Raw genomic sequence first — 18,015 nt, forward strand, 5'->3', positions numbered from 1 at the left:
GCACAGCAGGGCCCAGGGGCAGGGTCAGGGCAGGCAGCTGCTAAGCAGGTGTTCTCACAGCTCCCCTAGGAGCGGCTGTTCCCACAGTAGCCGGCAGGGGGCAGCCTCCGCCAGCCACCAGGCACCCGCCTGCCCACCTTTGCGTCCACCTCCAGGCTGCCAGGAACATGGCCCTGCCCTCTACCTCCCAGGCCAGCCTCACCCCGTCAGCTCCGTGAGGACCTTGTCCTGCCTGGCACACTGTGGCTGGAGCCCTGCTGACCGGGGCGGGAGGATGGGCCAGGCAGCACTAATGGCCCGTGTCCTGGCTGGGCAGACAGACACATGTCTGGCCACTCACTGCCAACACTGGGGCCTTCAGTCCCTTCTGGCTGCTGTCCGGGTCCTTTGAGCACCACCTCGATGGGAGGAGGGCGGGGGGAGCAGGTACAGAGGACAAAGCGCAGGCCAGGTTCCCAGATGCTGGGCTCAGCACCTGTGCTGTAAGTCCATCATGCTGGGGAGGCCCCAGGTGGGCATGGGCTGGAGTGAGAGGATGCCATGACCTCGTGTCCCCTGCCCTACCCCCGAAGGCCTCTGGCTCCTCCTGAAATGAGAGCTGCCCTCAGACAAAGCTATGCCTCTGCTGGGATTACTCAGCTGAACATGCTGCATGCAGGGAGGCAATGTGGCTGTGCCCCCCACCCTGAACATTCCGGCAGAGCGCAGGCCCCCACAGGAGAATGAGGCCATCTCCTATGGGTGGTGGGCATACACCTTCCTGATGGCTGCGCTGGGGCGGACAGACCTGGCCTGGTTGGAGAAATTGTCACAATTTTGTGCTTATATCATCTTGGGCCTGAGCCTTCCTGTCTGTGATGGGGTGGTCGGGGGTCCCCACTGCCCTGACATACACTGGGAAGACTGTGTCACACTTCACTTCAGGGTCAAACCTCCCAGGCAGGCAGGACCTTGGCTCTGGAAATGGAAGCTCCTGAGCCCTCTGAACTGGCTGCGTGTAGGCAGGGGGGATGCTCCTTCTAGACGGTGCAGGGAGGTAGGCGCAGAAGCCCCTGGGTCTGGATGAGCTCTCAGTCTCTTAAAGAAACAGATGTCCAAGAAGGCCAGGGGATGTGGCCCAGGCCCCATGTGGCTAGGTCTGAACGTGGCCCTCCTGCTCTTCCCCGGAATGGGCTGTGGTCTAGTCAGCACCTCAGCCCACCTGGTCTGGGACTGTCTGCTGACCCTGGTGGTCTCCAAATCCTGGGATTCCCTCTGGACCCTGGTGATCTCCAAGAGGCCCTGGGAGCAGTGGAGCAGCAGCATCCTGGCCCTGAAACCCCAGGGCCGCTCCTTTCATCAGGACTTTGGCGTCGGCTGCCTCCTGGCCCTAGTGTGCCGACTGCTCAGCCCAAGCAGGCTGCTTTCCCTTTAAGGGCCAGCGCAGGGACAGCTAAGTGACCCCCACCTGCCGGAAGGCCGCGAGGGAAGCGCCACGATACCAACCCTTCCTGTAGATCTCCACGTTGGCTTCAGCCTCGGTCAGGGCCTGGGGCAGCGTCCTCAGCCAGCAGGGCTCATCCCCCAGCAGCAGGGTCAGGGCCGGGCCCTGGGGGTGGGGAAGCAAGGGGGCTTGTCAGGGACACAGCACAGGAAGAGCCTGGCCAGGGGTCCCGCGTGGTGCAGAGGGAAGAGCCTGAGAGGCCCCAGCAGGGCGGCCGGGCTGCAGCCCGCTGCTCCCCCTTCAGCACCGCGGAGCGGGCAGCAGCAGCAGGGAGCTGATCTTCCTTGCACGGGGCACTGGGTGCTCTTCCAAGAGAGGTCAAACTACTCACTCAGGGTCACACAGCCAGGGGGCTGCAGAGCAGGGATTCTCTCCCTGCCTCCTTCCTCTGGTGGTCCACGGGGTGCATAGGCCACCCCGCACACAGGTTGTCCTGCATAGGCCCCCAAAGCGAGCTCCGTGAACAGAGGCTGAGATTGGCCTTGGGGAGACGGTGTCTCCCCAGAGAGGGGCTTCTGTGTCCTCCCCAAGGTGTGTGTGTGTGGTGGGTCCCTGCCTGCTGCAGGGCATGGCAGGCCCACCTCTGTCCCCTCTAGCCCAAGGCCAGCACACAGCAGACACCAGAACATCCTCTGAGTTCCCCAGGCCAAGGCAGCTCAGCACCTGGTCACCTCCCCGGGGCTCCCTGAGGCTGCCCTCACTGGGGTTAGCCCTTCCCCCGCCTCGAGGAGGGGAAGTGGGCTGGGGGAGGGGGAAGTGGGCGCGTGGGGTGAGTACCACCTTACCCAGCCACGTTGTCTCCCCTGTTCCCTGCAAGCTGGGCCCTCATAGTACCCACAGGGCAAGAGTGCTCTGGGCTCTGCCCATGAGGCTGCTGCTGTGGGCCTGCAGAGTGGGGGTGGGGGGGGTCTGATTTCTGACACCCAGGGCCACCCCAGCAGGGGAGGAAACAGCCTGGTGCTGGGGAGGGCAAGGCTGCCTGCGGCCCCACTCAGTGGCCCAGCCCTGGTCAGATGTGGAGAGAGCGGCACAGGGCTGTGAAGGGCTGGCGGCGGGGTAAAACCCTGACCTTGCTTTGCACTAGGAAGTTGGGGTGATGGCTGCCACACCCAGGCCCATGGCCCCAGGCTGCTCTGACCAGGGGTGCCCAAGCTCAGCCACCAGGTACCGTGTGCAAAGGCACAGTACGTATCCACTTTGGGTACTTCTGTTTTATGCAAATAAGCACCTTTTATTCAGAAATGGTGCATCAGGACCTTGATCTGGAGAACCAGTATCACCTGCTGTCACCTGGAAATGCTGCCACCTAGACCAGGGGTACACACAGCAGCCGGCCGGGACACCACCCTGGTGGTACAGCCAGTCAAATGATGGTGTGTGACGTGTCCTCTGACAGATTCTGGGTACCTCCTCGCCAGGTCCAAGGCCAGGGCCTTTGCCTACTGTTCAGGGATGACATGGGCTCCAGAGCTGGGCACTGGGGTCCAGTCTGGGCTTGGCCTCCCTCACTGTGACCTTGAGCCAAGTACCACCCTGCAACCCGAGGCGGCCCCTCTCTGCACTCTGGCTGCTTGTCCCCACCCTGCAGCCGACCCAAGGACCCAGCAAGATCAGGCCTACAAGCCCAGCACTCCTGGGGACAGCTCCCAACGAGGTTGGCACATCGTGGCCAGTGGAGCCGCTATGTGGCTTGGCCATGGGAGGGGCAAGTGGAGACTAGTGGTCAGAAGGGAGAGCCCTGGCCCTGGGAGCAGACCAGCCTGCACCCATGCTGGCCCTCTCTGCAAACGGGTGATGCCCCTCCTGCTTGGAGCTGTGAGCCAACCCACATGCTTGTTCCAGACCTGCCATCGTCCTGCCACCTGCTCTCGGGGTAGGGCTGGGGAGCTCAGTCTCTCTCTCTCTGCAGCTCAGCCCCTCCTAGGGCACTGGGAAGTACCCATCTGTGTGAAGCCCTCCCTTCCAGTGGTGCCCACCTGGCACACAACCAGCACATCGCAAACAGGAGCCTGCCCCCCGCCCCCTGCTCTTGCCTTCCCTTTGGCCAGCAGGACCCAGCGAGCAGGAACTGTGCATTTGGGCCCGGAAGGGTGGGGTCCACTGGGGCCCCAGGCCAGCTGCTGCCACTTGTCAGCTTGGGGAGAATGTCCCCACCAAGGAGCCTGCTCAGGGCAGGCTGGCAACAGGCAACACCCTGCTTTTCGCTGTGCCCACAGCGGCAGAACAGGACGTCGGCTGGGGGTCCCTGCCAGCTCAGGAGGCTTCCAGTGGGTCACAGCCACGGGTGGGGTGGGGGGGGCACAGTGGCTGGCAGGACTGCCATGATGGCAGGTGATTGGTGGCCCCCATGTTCCGGCTGGGCCGACCTGGCCAGCAGCCTGCAGCAAGGCGGGGCCGGGCCTCCTGAGTCTCTAATGAATATTAATGAGCAGAGGAGGGTGAAAAAAATTAATCTGCCTGATTCTCCGATTGGCGCTGTGGTAACGATATGAAATCTAATTATTCGTCCCAATATTTCTAACCCTCAAACTGAGACTGACAGCCTCCCGGTAGGTTTAATGCTTATCACTCGCAGGAGCAGCGTGCTCCTGGCATGATAAAAACGCGCACGGCTTTGCTGACACTGCAGAACCCTAGTTCTCCGTGTACTTCCCCCGAGCGAAGGCGGCGGCGCCACAGTCCCGCCCGGGCCCAGCGCCTGCGTGGCGGCAGCTGCCCGGGGAGGGGGCACAGTGGGGCACGGGCAGGCCAGGAGCAGAGGAGATCTGGGGCCGCCACCCGCCCGGCTGCCCGCCTGTCGGTTTTCCCCTCTTCTAGTTGGAGTGGCCCGGGAACAGGAGTCCCTTCCTCTGCTGGTTGCAGGCGTTGGGCAGTTGCAGGCCCCGTCCTAGCTGACCCCATGCTGCCTGTGGGCACTGACGAGGGGTGTAAGCCTGGGAGGGGTAGGCACCCCCCCACCCCACTGCCCAGCCCTTCTGCCCCAACTCCCAGAGATGTGCGTGCTGCCAGCCACCCTCCCCCTCTGTAGCCACCCCTGTGCCCGTGTGGGTCCAGCTCACCCTGGACAGGCTGTGTCAGGGTCAAAAGAAGCCCCTCCACCCACCCTGCCTGCAGCCCTTTGGGGTGCTGTCTGTTCCTGCCAGCTGCAGGATGGCCCCACCCGGCCCTGAGATAACGGGCGTCCACTTCAAATTCTCCGGGTGCATCTGAGACCACTCCTTGTTTCCCCCAACAAAGAGGTCAGTGTCTGGATTCTGTGCCTGCTGATAACCATCGGAAACTCTATCTCGGCCCCATCCGCTGCGACTTTATCTGAGGCTGTTCCCAAACCTTGCTGGCCATCTCACGGAGCGGCATTAAGGGGAGGTAGGAGCCCCATTCTGACAGGGGAAGGGGGTGGCCCAACTGAGCAAGCCACACGGCCCTGCAGAAGGGCAGTGGGGGCTGCCCAGGCCTCCCCCGGGGCCACTGTGGGGAGGTTCACGGGAGGTCAGGGCTGGGGCAGGCCCAGTCTGGGCTCTGATGGGGGCCCCCACCCACCTCCCTCCTTCAGCTTATCCTGAGATGTCCTGTCCCTGTCCTGCTCACCCTCCCAGAGGCAACCGCCTTTCTGTCCTTGGCTCCTTGTCTCCCCCAGACCCTGAGAAGAAAGTATTTCACAGATGAGAACCGAGGCTCACAGAGCTGAGTGATGCCCAGGTCACAGAAAGTGGCTGTGTGCACACAGGACTAGAACCTGGGTCTGCATGATCTCAGCTTCCTTACATCCATCCACCTTCCCTCCCTCCATCTACCATCCATCCATCCATCCATCCATCCATCCATCCTTCCTTCCTTCCTTCCTTCCCTCCATCCACCTACCATCCATTAGCCCCTTCATTCACCTACCCATCTATCTACCCACCCACTCCTCTACCACCTACCTATCCACCCACCCACTCCTCCATCTACCATCCATTTACCCTTCCACCCACCTACCCAATTCACACATCCATCCACTCACCTAACCATCTACTCTTCCCTCCCTCCCTCCATCATCCATTTACCCCTCCATCCACCTGCCCATTCACACATCCATCTAACTCATCTACCCATCTACCTACCTACCCACCCATCCACCCTTCCCTCCTTCCATCCACCATCTATTCACCCCTCCACTACCTACCTATCCACCCACCCACCCACCCATTCATCTACCATCTACCTCCATGCACCTATCCTTCCCTTTCTGCCTCCACCCATCTGTCTGCTCATTTGTTGAACAGTCAGAGCCTGGCGTGTGCCTGGCATGTGGGTGCCATAAACAGAACATGCCATCCTGGTCTCCCAGTGTGGATGCTGGAGTGGGGAGGCGGTTTAGAAACCACCGATGGAAGGCTGGAGGCAGAACGAGCTAGAGAGACAAGCTGAGAACAACATGAGGTATGGTGGGAGTGAGCTGCTTGGACAGCTCCCATATGGCCCCCAGCCCTCTTCTTTGGGTGGCCCTTGGGCCCAGGGAGGGAGCCAGCTCTAAGGGTGGGTCTGGTGCAGATGGCTCTCCTGGTCCCAGGAGGAGAGGCCTCTCCCACTCCTTAGAGTTCCGGTCTTTCCAGTGTGGTGGGAGGGGTCCCAGGGTCTCTGAGACCAGGTGGTTGCTCCTCCTAGACCTCCAGGAGGCTGGTATGAGTCAGCCCTTTGCACCCACAGCATTTCCCAGACCCTGCTCCTACAACTGCCGGTGGAGAGGCTGAGGCGTGGGGAGGAAGGGAGTCAGGGACCCCAGAAGGCCAGTGGCAGGCCTCCTTTCTGGGGCTTGTCCCAGAGGATGTCCACCTCAGGGCACTACCTCCTCACTATCTGGTGCTCCAGCAGAGCCCCAACCTGACCATCCCCTCAGGGGCTGCCCCATGGAGGGTCAGGGGCCAACACGGGCTGGACCCTGGTTCTGCAGCTTGCTAGCTTTCTGGAGTTGGCTGTATGATCCCCAAATATATGTCCACCTGTGGACATGGCCTTATTTGGAAAAAGGTCTTGGCAGATGTGATTAAAGACAACCCAAAGAACATCCTCTTAGACTATCCAGGTGTGTCCTAAATCCAGTGACAAATGTCCTTACAAGAGCAGAGAGGCAGAGCTGGGTGGCCCTGATGGGAGGCTGGGCTCTGTCAGGCAATGACCCCCTTGCCAGCCTCAGGGCTTCTTGCACAAGGGCTGTTTAGAGCCCATGGGCCCCAAGGGCCCCAGCCCCACCCTATCTCTAGCTAAAGGATGCAGGAGACTCACCTAAGGTCCCTCTATGCTGATGCCTGCATGAAGATGCAAGGCAAGGTGGGGCCCAGCTGGTCTCATTCCAACTGCTCTGGAAGGGGCTTCTCCCCAGCCGACCTGTTGCCTTCCTGGTCTCACTGATGTCATGGTGGCCTCTAGCTACAGTGGGTAAGTCCTGGGGGGATGACTGGACAGATAGATGGGCCAAACCACTGGGGACCACGCTGGGCATGAGAATTCACTCACTCTTCATGAGCTCATCTACTCATTCATTTGTCCACCCGCCCATCTGCCATCCATTTATCCATCCATCTGTCTGTCCACTCATCCATCCACCTACCCATCCATTCATCCATCTACTCATCCATCCATCCGTCCACTTGCCCATCTGCCATCCATTTATCCGTCTGTCCATTCATCCATCCACACACCCATCCATTCATCCACTCCATCTGTCCATCTACCCACCTGCCCATCTGCCATCGATTTATCTATCCATTCATCCATCCACCTACCTACCCACCCATCCATCTATCCACCCACCCACTCATCCATCTATCAGCTATCCATCCATCCATTCATCCATTGTCCACCTACCCACCCACCCAGTCATCCATCCACCCAACCATCCTGAACATTTTTTTTTGTATCTGATTGCAAATTTTAGAGTTGGCTGGGTTTCCAAACCCTGGGAAGTAGAAGCCACAGCTGGATCAGGGAGGGACCAGCCCAAGGTCACACTGAAAGTTGGTGCAGGAACCACTCTTGACTCCTGCCAGGCTATGTGCACTTGCTCTGCATACTTCCTGGGGTTCCCATCCCCAAAGTCTCATGGGAGGAGCCACCCCCATCCCCTGCAAGTAGCTCTTGGCCTAAGGAAACCAGCAGGGAAGGGTTGCCATACTCCATCAGGGCCCCTTCTCCCTTCCAAACAGCTAAGAAACCGTCTGGCGGCTGATAGGACCATCTGGGGCGGGAGGTGCATGGGGGAGAGAACTGGGACCCATCAGCTGAGCTCGATAAGGGGCTCGCTGAAATGTTAGCAAAAATATTTAGACAATAAATGAAGTATCGGAAAAGCGCGCTATCTTTAAGAAATCAATCATCGTGTACGGTGTGTCTGGACACTCGGCGCCAAGGCGCAGATAGCGCCTGCTGGGGAGATAAGGGTTAATCAAGGATTTAATTCTGTAGGAGATAAAACTGCAGGGAAGAGCAGGCGAGGCTCCTTCCTCCCTCAGCTCCTCGGCAAGAGCCTCAAAGGCCACTGGCTTCCCTGGCGCTGGTCCCTCGCTCCCTGTGGACATTATCTCTCCGCCTGGAGAGCGTCTCCAACCTCGTGCCAAGTCTCCCCAGGCTGACCTGCGCCCTGGGCCCAAGGAGGACAAAACCCTCAGAGAGAAGGGCTGGGCACAGACCCTGGGGCCAGCTCCGCCCTGTCCTTACAGAGCCTGCAGGGGTCTTGGCTTGGGCAGATGGGTTGCAATTCTACTTGGCTATTTGATCCTGGTGAGTATACCAAGTCACTTAATCTGCCGGAGACTCAGTTTCCTCATCTGTAAAATGGGGAGCATGCCTCACAGGGTGCAGGCAGGGAAGACCTGGGCCCATGCATAAGAATGGGCGCTCCTTAGTGTGTGCAGTGAGTGACACCTGTCTGTCCTGGAAGGGGATGACTGACCCACAGGAGGGAGCTGACGAGAGGGGTGTGGCCACACACAGCTGCACACTTTTATCCTGTCACTGCTTATGAGAATTCAGAGCCAGGGAGCTCCAGCCCAGCCAGCCACTCCTCCTCCCAGCCCTGAACTGCCCCCCAGCAGCCCACCCTCTGAAAAGTCAACTGCTGCTTGCATGCCTCCAGTGATGGGGAGCTCATTGCCTCAAGGAACTGCTCTGAACACCATAGTCTCCGTTCCCTCCTTGGAGCCAAATCATGCCTTGCAGTTGATTTCCGCTATTTTCTTTCTGCTTGGGCCACAGGACAAGAGCAAGCTGAGCAAGCCCTGCCCTGTGGTAACCACCTTGCAGGCACCACCTCATTTACCTGCCCAGCTGCCCTGGGAGGTGGGCATGCCACCAGCTGCCCCACTTTGCAGTTAAGCTGCAGTTTTGCCCGCCTACCCTCTCTGCAGGGACGTTGGAGGGTCTGCAGGCTTGGGCCCCAGGGACCCTTCAGGGGCTCCCTGTGTCCCCTTGAGGCCCCATGGGCTCAGGAAGCAGAAGCTCAAGTAGCTCAGGAGCCTGCCGGGGAAGGAAACAGCCATGAGGGAAGTGTTGGGATCCGGACCCTGTGCCACAGGGATGACCTGGTCATGGGGGTGGGGGCCCTTGGTCCTGGGCCAGCCTCTTGCTGAGCAGCTGAGGCCGGCATGTACCCCTCTGAGCCTGGGCACTTGGCTGTGATGGGCTGCGTGGATGGCCCGGGGGAGGGGGCACAGCTGGGCTGCACGTTTAGACCCTGGGAGACTGCCCCATCTCCGGAGGCCCAGGCTCCAGCCCAGATTCTGATGCGGTGGGCACTGTGAATGGCAGACTGAGCGCCTGCAACTGCCCATCAGCCCTGGGATGCTGCTGTAGGCCGGGTTCCCGGGCCCTGGTTTCTGTGGCTGAGACATGGGGCTCGGAGCGCCAGGCTGGAGCTGGATGTCACTGTCAGGGCAGCATCTGGCCTCTAGATGTGGGGAGACCCCTCTCTGCAGTCCTGCCACTGCCTGCTGACCAGAGGCCAGCACCACAGGGTGCACCTGGATGCCACATCGGGACTCAGGGAGGGCCTGGGCCATGGCTATGCCTGCATGTCTGGGTGCCTGAGCCTGGACTTAGGGGACCCACCTAGGGTGCCTCCTAGCCTTTCGAGTGGCCGGCGTCAGGGCTGGGAGGGGCCTCCTGGTTCTTGTCTCACCGTGTGCTGCCCACTCGGTTGCCTGACGTGCTGACCCATTTCCGGTGCATCGGTGCCCTTTCTTCACTGAAACCTATGTTAAAAGGAGCCTTTGCGCCCCTGTGAGAGGATGCAGAGCCACCCTGCTGTCCAGAGGCAGCCTAGGAATAACCCTGACACGAGTGACTGCTTGGTGATGGCAGGGCCTAGCGGGAGGTCACTGCCCAGGCGGGCTTCGTAGTTACAGGGGGAGGTAACATCCCCCCGCCCCCCACCGTCGTCAGAAAGACCCACAGGGACAGAATGGACTTCAGCCTCTGCGGACCTCAGCCTCTGCTGCAGCTCCTGGAAAACCTCATCACTTGCCCTGCCCACAAAGGCCACATCCAGCCACCACGTGGCCCCTTGCTGCCTCCTTACTTCAAACACCTGCTTCTTTCTCTGTCTTGCCAACTTCTACTCCTCTGTTAAGGGCCCACTTAAAGAATCTTCCTCCAGGAAGCCCTCTTCATGCCACCTCCTCCAGGAAGCCTTCCTTGTACTCCCAGTCAACTGCTTCCTACTGCCCTGGTCCCAAGGCCTTAGGCGCCCATCTCCTGACGCACTCAGAGGGGCAGGCACTTCTGGGCTGGAGTATAACTGGGGCTAGGCTTCAGGGGCGGCAGGGCTCTGTGCCCTGGGCCAGACTCTGCCCTGGCTGCTGTCCTGCAGCTGGTGGGTGGGCTGCTGGGGTCAGGGCTCCTTACCGGTTCCACCTGCCCAGGGGACGAGGCTCTGCTCTGGATGTTCCCATGGAAGGGGCCCCAGGACAGGCCCTCGGAGAGGCTGTGTCGAGCTCGCACGCACCTCTGCCCGTCCTGCAGCACCAGCTCCAGCTCGTCTGTGGGGAGAAGTATCAGGGGTGTGAATCATGCCCAGCTGAGGGGACCATCCCACCCTGCCACCTTCCCGGGTGTGGTCCAGCTGTGCAGTCCCCGGCCCACCAGGAGCAGCTGCCCGGGTGGTGGTGGGCGCCCTGTGGCCTGGGCCTGTGGTATGGGGACAGCGGCCAGTGCCTGGATGCTGGGAGCCCAGCCAGCGCCTGCAGCAAGCCCCTGTTGGGAAGGGACAGCAGGTGGCAGGATGGGGTGCCTGAAGCTGGACTGAGCAGGTGGACCATACTGCCCTGTTAGGACACATGTCTCATGTAGCACAGGGTGGCGGCCACGAGGCCGCCCGGAACGTGCGCATAGAGCCGGCTCATCCCTGCAGCTTATGTCATGGAAGGCACATGGTGGACGGCGGCGTTGATGAGGCTTGCCTCCTGCCCCTCCCCATCGGCTGGAGCCCCCAGATCCATAGAGCAAGCCTGTGAGGTGGCCGTGGAAATGCTGGACCTTGATTTCCACATCTCTAAGGTGGGGACCCCAGCACTCCCTGCCTCCTCAGGCTGCACAGGGCTTGTTCACCCACCACTATGCTCAGCACAGAGCTCACAGAGGGGAAACCAAGTCAAAGAGCCATGCTCCACCCCAAGGCCCTCGGCAAAGCCAGAATTTGCACCTGGGTGGCCCTGACATAGGCTCCGTTCTCTCCCTGTGAATCAGCAGGGTCGGGGACCAGCAGGGACCCCAGTGTGGCTGCCCATCCCAGGACCTCCTCTCACTTTCTGGAAAGGTTGGGGTCCTGTGTCGTGCTGCCTCTCTGCCTGGCCTCTCCTAGGGGTGTAAGAGGCTCGGGGTGGGGTGGGGGGGCTGCAGCTGCCTGTGCCACGTGGGGGCAGCAGACTCTCTGGGCTCTGACGGCACCTGTGGCCCAGGCGGCGGCTCCCATGGTGCCTGTTGCAGGGCCACCCCAAAGTGTAGTTACATTAAAACAGACAGATGGGCCTCTGTGTGAGCCCCGGAGGCAGTCAATCTCCCTAGGGTGGGACTTGGGGTCCAAGAGGGTCTGCAGTCAGGCTCCTGGTTTAGCCCAGTCTCACCATGTGACCCACATGAATGTGAGCACCCCAAAGATACAACCACCTTGAAATTGTGAACGAGCCCTTATTTGGAAAAAGGGTTTTGCAGATGCAATTACATTAGGAGCTCGAGAGGAGACCATGCCGGATTACCTGGTGGGACCCTAAATCCCAAGACACATGTCCTTATAAACAACACACAGAAGAGACATGGGGGGAAGGCTGCATGCAGACAGGCAGGGACTACGTGACGGGCAAGGAGGAAGCTGCTCAGGAGCCCCCGGAGCCCTGAGAGCCAGGAAGGACCATCCCCCAGAGCTGCCAGAGGGCACACAGTCCTGGCACACCTCCATCGGGGATGTCTGGCCCAGATTTCTCAGAGTTTAAGGCCCCAGGATCCTACGAATTTGTCAGGGCTGCCCTGGGAGCTTCACACCTGGCACATTACCTGCCCTGCCTGAGCCTCTGCATCCTCATGGGACAAGGGGACCGGGGTGGTCATGCCCTCAATTGGGGGACCCTTTCCAGATCCCACACCCTCTGCCTAGGAAGGCCCGGCAACCTCGTGCATCGGGTGCCATCTGGGCTGCCTGGGCCCATGGAGGCCTCACGTGGCCTGGCCTGGTCCCCAAGCGAGGCTGTGGCGGCGGCCCCACTTCCTGGAGCCCCGATCGGGCAGGCTGTGGCCTTAATGGGCCCGATTATCAGATAACTGCCGGCCTAATGGCAGAGATAACGTGTAAATACGCCAGGAGGCCCAGCTAAAACGTTCTAACTGGGTCCTTGTCTTCCCTGGGGCAGATAAGATGGCAGGGGACCAGGACGAGGCCGAGGAGACCGGCGCCCCTTTATCAGCCCCCCAGAGAGGGGGGCAGAGGCAGGCTCTGTCACTTTGCAGCTTGCCCATGAGGGGCCACGTCCCTTGCCAGCCTGCCAGGACACTGGGGCCCCAGCCCAGGGCTCTGCCCATGGGCCACCCCCTCCCTGGCCCTGCAGGGCCCATCCTCAGGGATGGGAGTATGTCTAGCTGCCACAAGGTCACCCACCCCCGCTCAAATGGTCCCACGAAGTTGGTCCTCTCTTCACATCCCCGATCCAGATGAGGACACTGAGGTCCCGAGAGGCCACGCAGCAGGAGGTCAGGATCTGAACCCAGGCCACCCCGCTGTAGCGCTGACCCAGGGCCCTGGGTGTACATGGGTCCCTGGTTCCCTGCCCGGCTGGCCCTCAGGGGACTGGCATGTGTGAGGGACGGAGGGAGGAGCGTAAAGCTATCTAAAGGCAAGCTGGCTGGGGATGCATGGTCTGTCCACCCGGCCGGCCGTCAAGCCAACTGATGCGTGGGAGCCCACGATGGACTGAGCCTGGCTGGGCACCACACTCCCGGCTCCCAGCTCATGGCGGTAGGTCAGGGGGGCATCGTCCAGTGTCCTCATGCTGTGGCCTGCCCCTCTGCAGGCGACCAGAAGCCTCTAAGAACCCGGGGGTCTGCCTGCACGTGGGCATCAGAACAGGGAAGCCCGCGCGCCTCTCTGGGCTGCATCTCTCCTGCTGGGACCACAGACACCACACGGATGGTGACCCGGAGCCCCTCCATTTCCACCGAGCTCCCTGCCAGCGTCCAGAACATGTGGAAGGACTCATGGGACAGGGAGGCCCCATCAGGAGAGGGCACCTTCTACTGAGGCTGGAGGCCCACCATCCCTCAGCACGTGGGGGGCTGGCCCGGGGGGTCCCCAAGAGCTGAGGGGGATGTGGGCAGCCCCAGGCTTCCCAGGCTGTGCTGTCCTGAGCTTTCTGTCTCAGGGCCTGGCCCTCCTAGTGATGCAGGGAAGGAGCGAGCCAGGGTGCCGCCCCGCCCCGCCCACGCGGGCACCCACAGGCAAACAGCCACGCTGCCTAATCGGAGCCCCAGGGCCGGCGGGCCGAGCCTCCCAGATAACAGCGTGGCTGGCGTTTCCCACGGCAGCCACTCCATCTTCTGGGTATCATGCACTGCCAGAGGGAGGGCTGGCTCCCGATAAAGGCTGCCATTCTGCAGGCCTCAGGGCAGAACCCACCACTCAGGGCTTGCTGGGGGCTGGTTAAGGCCTGGGACAGGTGAGGAGGCCAGGGAGCCCAGGAACTTGGGCTGGGAATAGAGTAATGGTTCCTGTGAAAACCCACTTCCTGCTTCGGGGAGGCCGGTTCCCAGGTGCTGTGTATTAGGAAGGGCACCCCCTGTGGGGACATGCAGGGCTATGGCAGATACCAGGCTGGGTGAAGGGAACATGGCTGGATCTCAGCCCCAGCTCACCAAGAGCCCTTGTTATAGTGCACAACCTGTGCAACTGTACGTGGTGGCCCTGGCGACACTTCACATCCATCTACTCAGACAACTTATTTCCAGCAAACAGTTCCTGTCCAATCCCTTGCATAGCACAAATAGGGTCAAGCTGTATTAGAGCCCAGTTGGCACCTACCAGAGACCCTCTCTCAACCAGAAGCGAAATTGCATCAGAAAAGTGGGGGTGTTTGGGGCCACCCAATCCTGGCAGGCGGGGAACCTCATGAGGTGAATTCAGCTCAAGGGCAAGAAGGAATAAAAGTGTAGATGAGTGAGGGCAAGGGGCTTAGGGGTGGGGGACATGGGGCTGGGGGTGGGAGCTGGCAGGGGCTGGGGGTGGGGGGACCGACAGGCAGGGAGACATGGTTATTTTTAAATAGCCTCGAGAAGAGCCAGAGGACCCGTGGTGGCCATAGCTCCCGAGCCACACGGCAGGCTGCGTCTCTGGACTCTGGCTCAGTGCTCACTCACTCACAAAACCCCAGGGGGGCACCTGGCAGGGGGATGAGGGAGGCAGAGCCTCTCTGCCCCACGTCTCCCAGGAAACCTGGGCGGCGGCAGCTGCGATGGTGGGCCGGTTGGGGTGGGCTTCCCGGTGGCGGTGTCCTCCTCCCAGGCAGCCTCCTTCCATCCCTAGGTTCTCTTCCTGCACCAGGCAGGTCCTCCCGAGCCCCCCACGTCCCCCCACGTCCTCCACAGCCCCCCTCATCCGCCCACATCCTCCACATCCCCCCACATCCTTTCACGTCCCCCCTCGGCCCTCCATGTCCTCCTTGTTCCCCCACATCCTCTCACGCCCTCCCACGGGCCCCCCTGTCCCCCCATGGCCTCCATATCCTACCTCCACATCCCCCCATGTCTTCCATGTCCTCCCACGGCCTCCACATCCCCCCACATCCTCCGACAGCCTCCATATCCCCCCACATCCTCTGATAGCCTCCATATCCCCCCACATCCTCTGACAGCCTTCACATCCTCCCACAGCCTCCACATCCCATGTCCCCCCACGGCCTCCATGACCCCCTCATCCCCCAGGTCCTTCCACATCCTTCCACATCCTCCCATGGCCCTCCATGTCCTCCCACAGCCTCCACATCCCCTCATGTCCTCCCATAGCCTCCACAGCCCCCCTCATCCCTCTAGGTCCTCCCACGTCCCCCCACGTCCCGCCACGGCCTCCATGACCCCCTCATCCCCCCAGATCCTCACACATCCCTCCACATCCTCCTACGGCCTCCATAACCCCCTCGTCCCCCCAGGTCCTCCCACATCCCCCCACATCCTCCCACGGCCTCCACGACCCCTTCATCCCCTCAGGTCCCCCCTTGACCCTCCACATCTTCCCATTCCCCCATGTCCTCCCACGGCCTCCACAACCCCCTTGTCCCTCCAGGTCCCCCCATCCCCCCTTGGCTCTCCACAGCCTCCCAATCCCCCCACGTCCTCCCATGGCCTCCGCCCGCTCAGTCAGACATGGGGTGACACCATCTGCCCTGAGAACGCGTGATCCCAACCCGATCCCTGGCCCCCCTTTATTGAGCCTTAGCCTTGTGCCTGGTACCGTCTGCAGGAGTCCTCCCCGTCACACTCAAGCTCTCCCCCAGGTGCAGAGGGGGAAATTGAGGCGTAGTGCGGCTACACTGCTGGCTCAAGACCTGCAACAGGGAGGGGAGTTGGGGACCAGAGCCCCAGCCACACTCATGGTCAGGTCCTGACCCCCTTCCCTGTGCTGATGCAGGTGGTGACTGGGAGACATCGCTGGGGGTGGAGAAGACAGGGACTCTGCTGTGGGGGGAGGCGGGGTCACTTCTTGGGGGGAGAAGATGGGGACACTGCTGGGGGGGAGAAGACGGGGACTCTGCTGTGGGGGGAGGTGGGGTCACTGCTGCGGGGGAGAAGATGGGGACACTGCTGGGGGGAGGTGGGGACACGGCTGGGGGGAAGTGGGGACACAGCTGGGAGGGACGTGGGGGCACTGCTGGGGGGGAGGTGGGGACACGGCTGGGGGGGGAATTGGGGACATGGCTGGGAGGGATGTGGGGACACTGCTGGGGGGGAGGTGGGGACACAGCTGCAGGGGGGAGGCGGGGACACTGCTGGGCGGGAGGCAGGAGCGCAGCCGACGGGCCCCTACCTGCCCTGTCCCTGTCCTCGGTTCCCCTCTGCAGGGGCCTCCTTGGGGAGGGGGTTGCCCCACAGGGGCCCCACAGGGGTCAGGCTATCACTACAGACGCAGCATCAGGATGAAGACTAATATATGCCGGCAAACAACCCCACGCACGTTATTTCCAGAACAAACACGCTGCACGGGGATTCAATTTCGCCCCCCAAGCATCTGTGAGGAAGCAGATGACAGATCCAGCCCTTGCATATTTATACGATTTAACGTCTGTTTGGGTCCCAAAGCTCTCAGACGGCGTCCTGAGAGGACAAAGGAGGCCGGGCTGAGCATTGCCGGCCACCCCAGGCCGGCTCCAGGCCCACCTCTGGGGTCCTGACAGAGCCGGTGTCGTGAGAGAGAACGAGGGTCTGGAATCAGCAGGCCGGGGCCAGGTCCTGCCTCTGCCCTGTGCCCGCCGGCCTCAGTTTACCTGCTGGGCTGGTAGCTCTGGGTAAAGCGAGCATGTCAGTCTGAGGCCAGCACTGCTCTTCCTCCCTGGGCTGTCCCAGGTGGTGTGGCGCAGCCCGGGGTGGCCACTGAGCCCCAGCCCCCGCCCCACCCCACCTCACAGCCTACAGAGCCCTTGGGCGCCAGCCTCCACAACGTGCAGGGTGAGCCAGTGAGGATGCTCTGGTCTGCAGAATCCTGCCCAGCCCTGACCAGACCTTGCTGATGGACGGGCTCCCCCTGTCAGACGGGCTCCGACCCAGACCACCAGGCTCCAGAGCCTGCCAGGCCTCAGGCTAGCTTGTGGCTCTGACAGGGGGAGCCCAGTGGTCTGTGGGAGTGTCTGAGCTCGGGGGCTGCCTCTGTACCCTGCCGGCTGCGCTCGTGCTAATGGCCAGTGGCCCCCAGAGCAGAGCACAGAGTCCAGCTGCCCTGCAGTCCCAGCCCTCACACTGGACTCGGGTCACCACCAGCAATCACTGATCTAACCGGCCCATCGCCTGGCCCCACCCTTGGCTCCCATGGGCCAGCTGGCCCCAGCCTTGTCAGGAGTGGCCCTATCTCAGGGATCACGCTGTTTGCCTTTGATAAAAGTCACCAAAAAGGGAGAGAAAAAGAGGGAGAAGGAAAGGAAGAAAGCCCCAGGAGCGAGCTGGCCCTACCCTGTGGGGTTCCAGAACTCTCTGTGGGTGTGGCCCAGAGCAGGGCAGGCTAGGAAGCCATGTGTGGTTCCAAACGTCCTGTGCCAGCATGGAAACCAGGCCCAGAGAGGGTGAACAGCTCTCCAAGGTCACAGGGCAGATGCAGGGCGGTCCGGGGTCAGCCAGCACACGCTGTCCCAGGACAAGGAGCCGGGAAGACCCCTTCCTCATTCGCTCAGCCCCTCCCGCTGCAGATGCTGCTCCCTGGACCCTGGTGACCTGGAGCACCAGCCTTGGGGCCTGCGCGTGGGGTGACCTGCCCAGGTTCCTGGCTGAAAGTCCTTTTCCCGGCCCTCAGCATAACCCTCCTGAGACAGCCATGAGCTCGGTGGCAGGTGGGGTCCTAGGAGGACAGGGATTGTCTGAGGCCACAGAGCCCAGGAGCCGGGGAGCTCCTCCTCCTGCCCCATGTGGCCACTGTCCAGGGGCTGACCATCCTACTGGAACGGCGCTACTTTGAGGTGGGCGTGGTGAAGCCTCTGCCAGCCCCAAGAGCTCTAGAACCCGGGTCTGTGTCCCACCATGGCCATCTTCCTGCTGGACGGTCACTTCCTCCCAGCCCTGGTTTCTGCCGCTGTGAGATGAGCCCAGGACAGGCCGGACAGCGAGCGCTCCGTGAGCACTGCAGCGAGCACGCCCCCCCAGCAGTCAGGGCTCTCAGCCTTTTGGGCCATGGGGTGACCCACTCTTAAAACAGACGACACCAGAGCCTGCTCTGGGTGGTGAGGGGGCTTCCTATGGGCTCAGGTACAGCACCACACCGCCCCCACTCCCGCCTCTGAGCCACCACCAGCCCACCTGGGTACCCCTGGCTCAGCACA

At 61.7% G+C, this 18,015-nt stretch overlaps 1 protein-coding gene across 2 annotated transcripts in view; it reads right to left on the reverse strand.

The window, feature by feature from the left end:
* ZFPM1 (zinc finger protein, FOG family member 1) overlaps positions 1-18,015 on the reverse strand; it is a 69,489-nt gene that overhangs the window by 7,514 nt on the left and 43,960 nt on the right. For both annotated transcript variants that reach the window (XM_072731368.1, XM_072731366.1), the window contains exons 4-5: positions 10,364-10,497; positions 1,486-1,588 (exon numbers count right to left, since the gene is read on the reverse strand). In XM_072731368.1, coding sequence (XP_072587469.1) covers positions 1,486-1,588; positions 10,364-10,497 — 237 coding nt within the window. The remainder of the gene's footprint in view (positions 1-1,485; positions 1,589-10,363; positions 10,498-18,015) is intronic.

Source organism: Vulpes vulpes, chromosome 12 (genome assembly GCF_048418805.1).
Source record: "Vulpes vulpes isolate BD-2025 chromosome 12, VulVul3, whole genome shotgun sequence".
In the NCBI taxonomy this organism is placed as follows: domain Eukaryota; kingdom Metazoa; phylum Chordata; class Mammalia; order Carnivora; family Canidae; genus Vulpes; species Vulpes vulpes.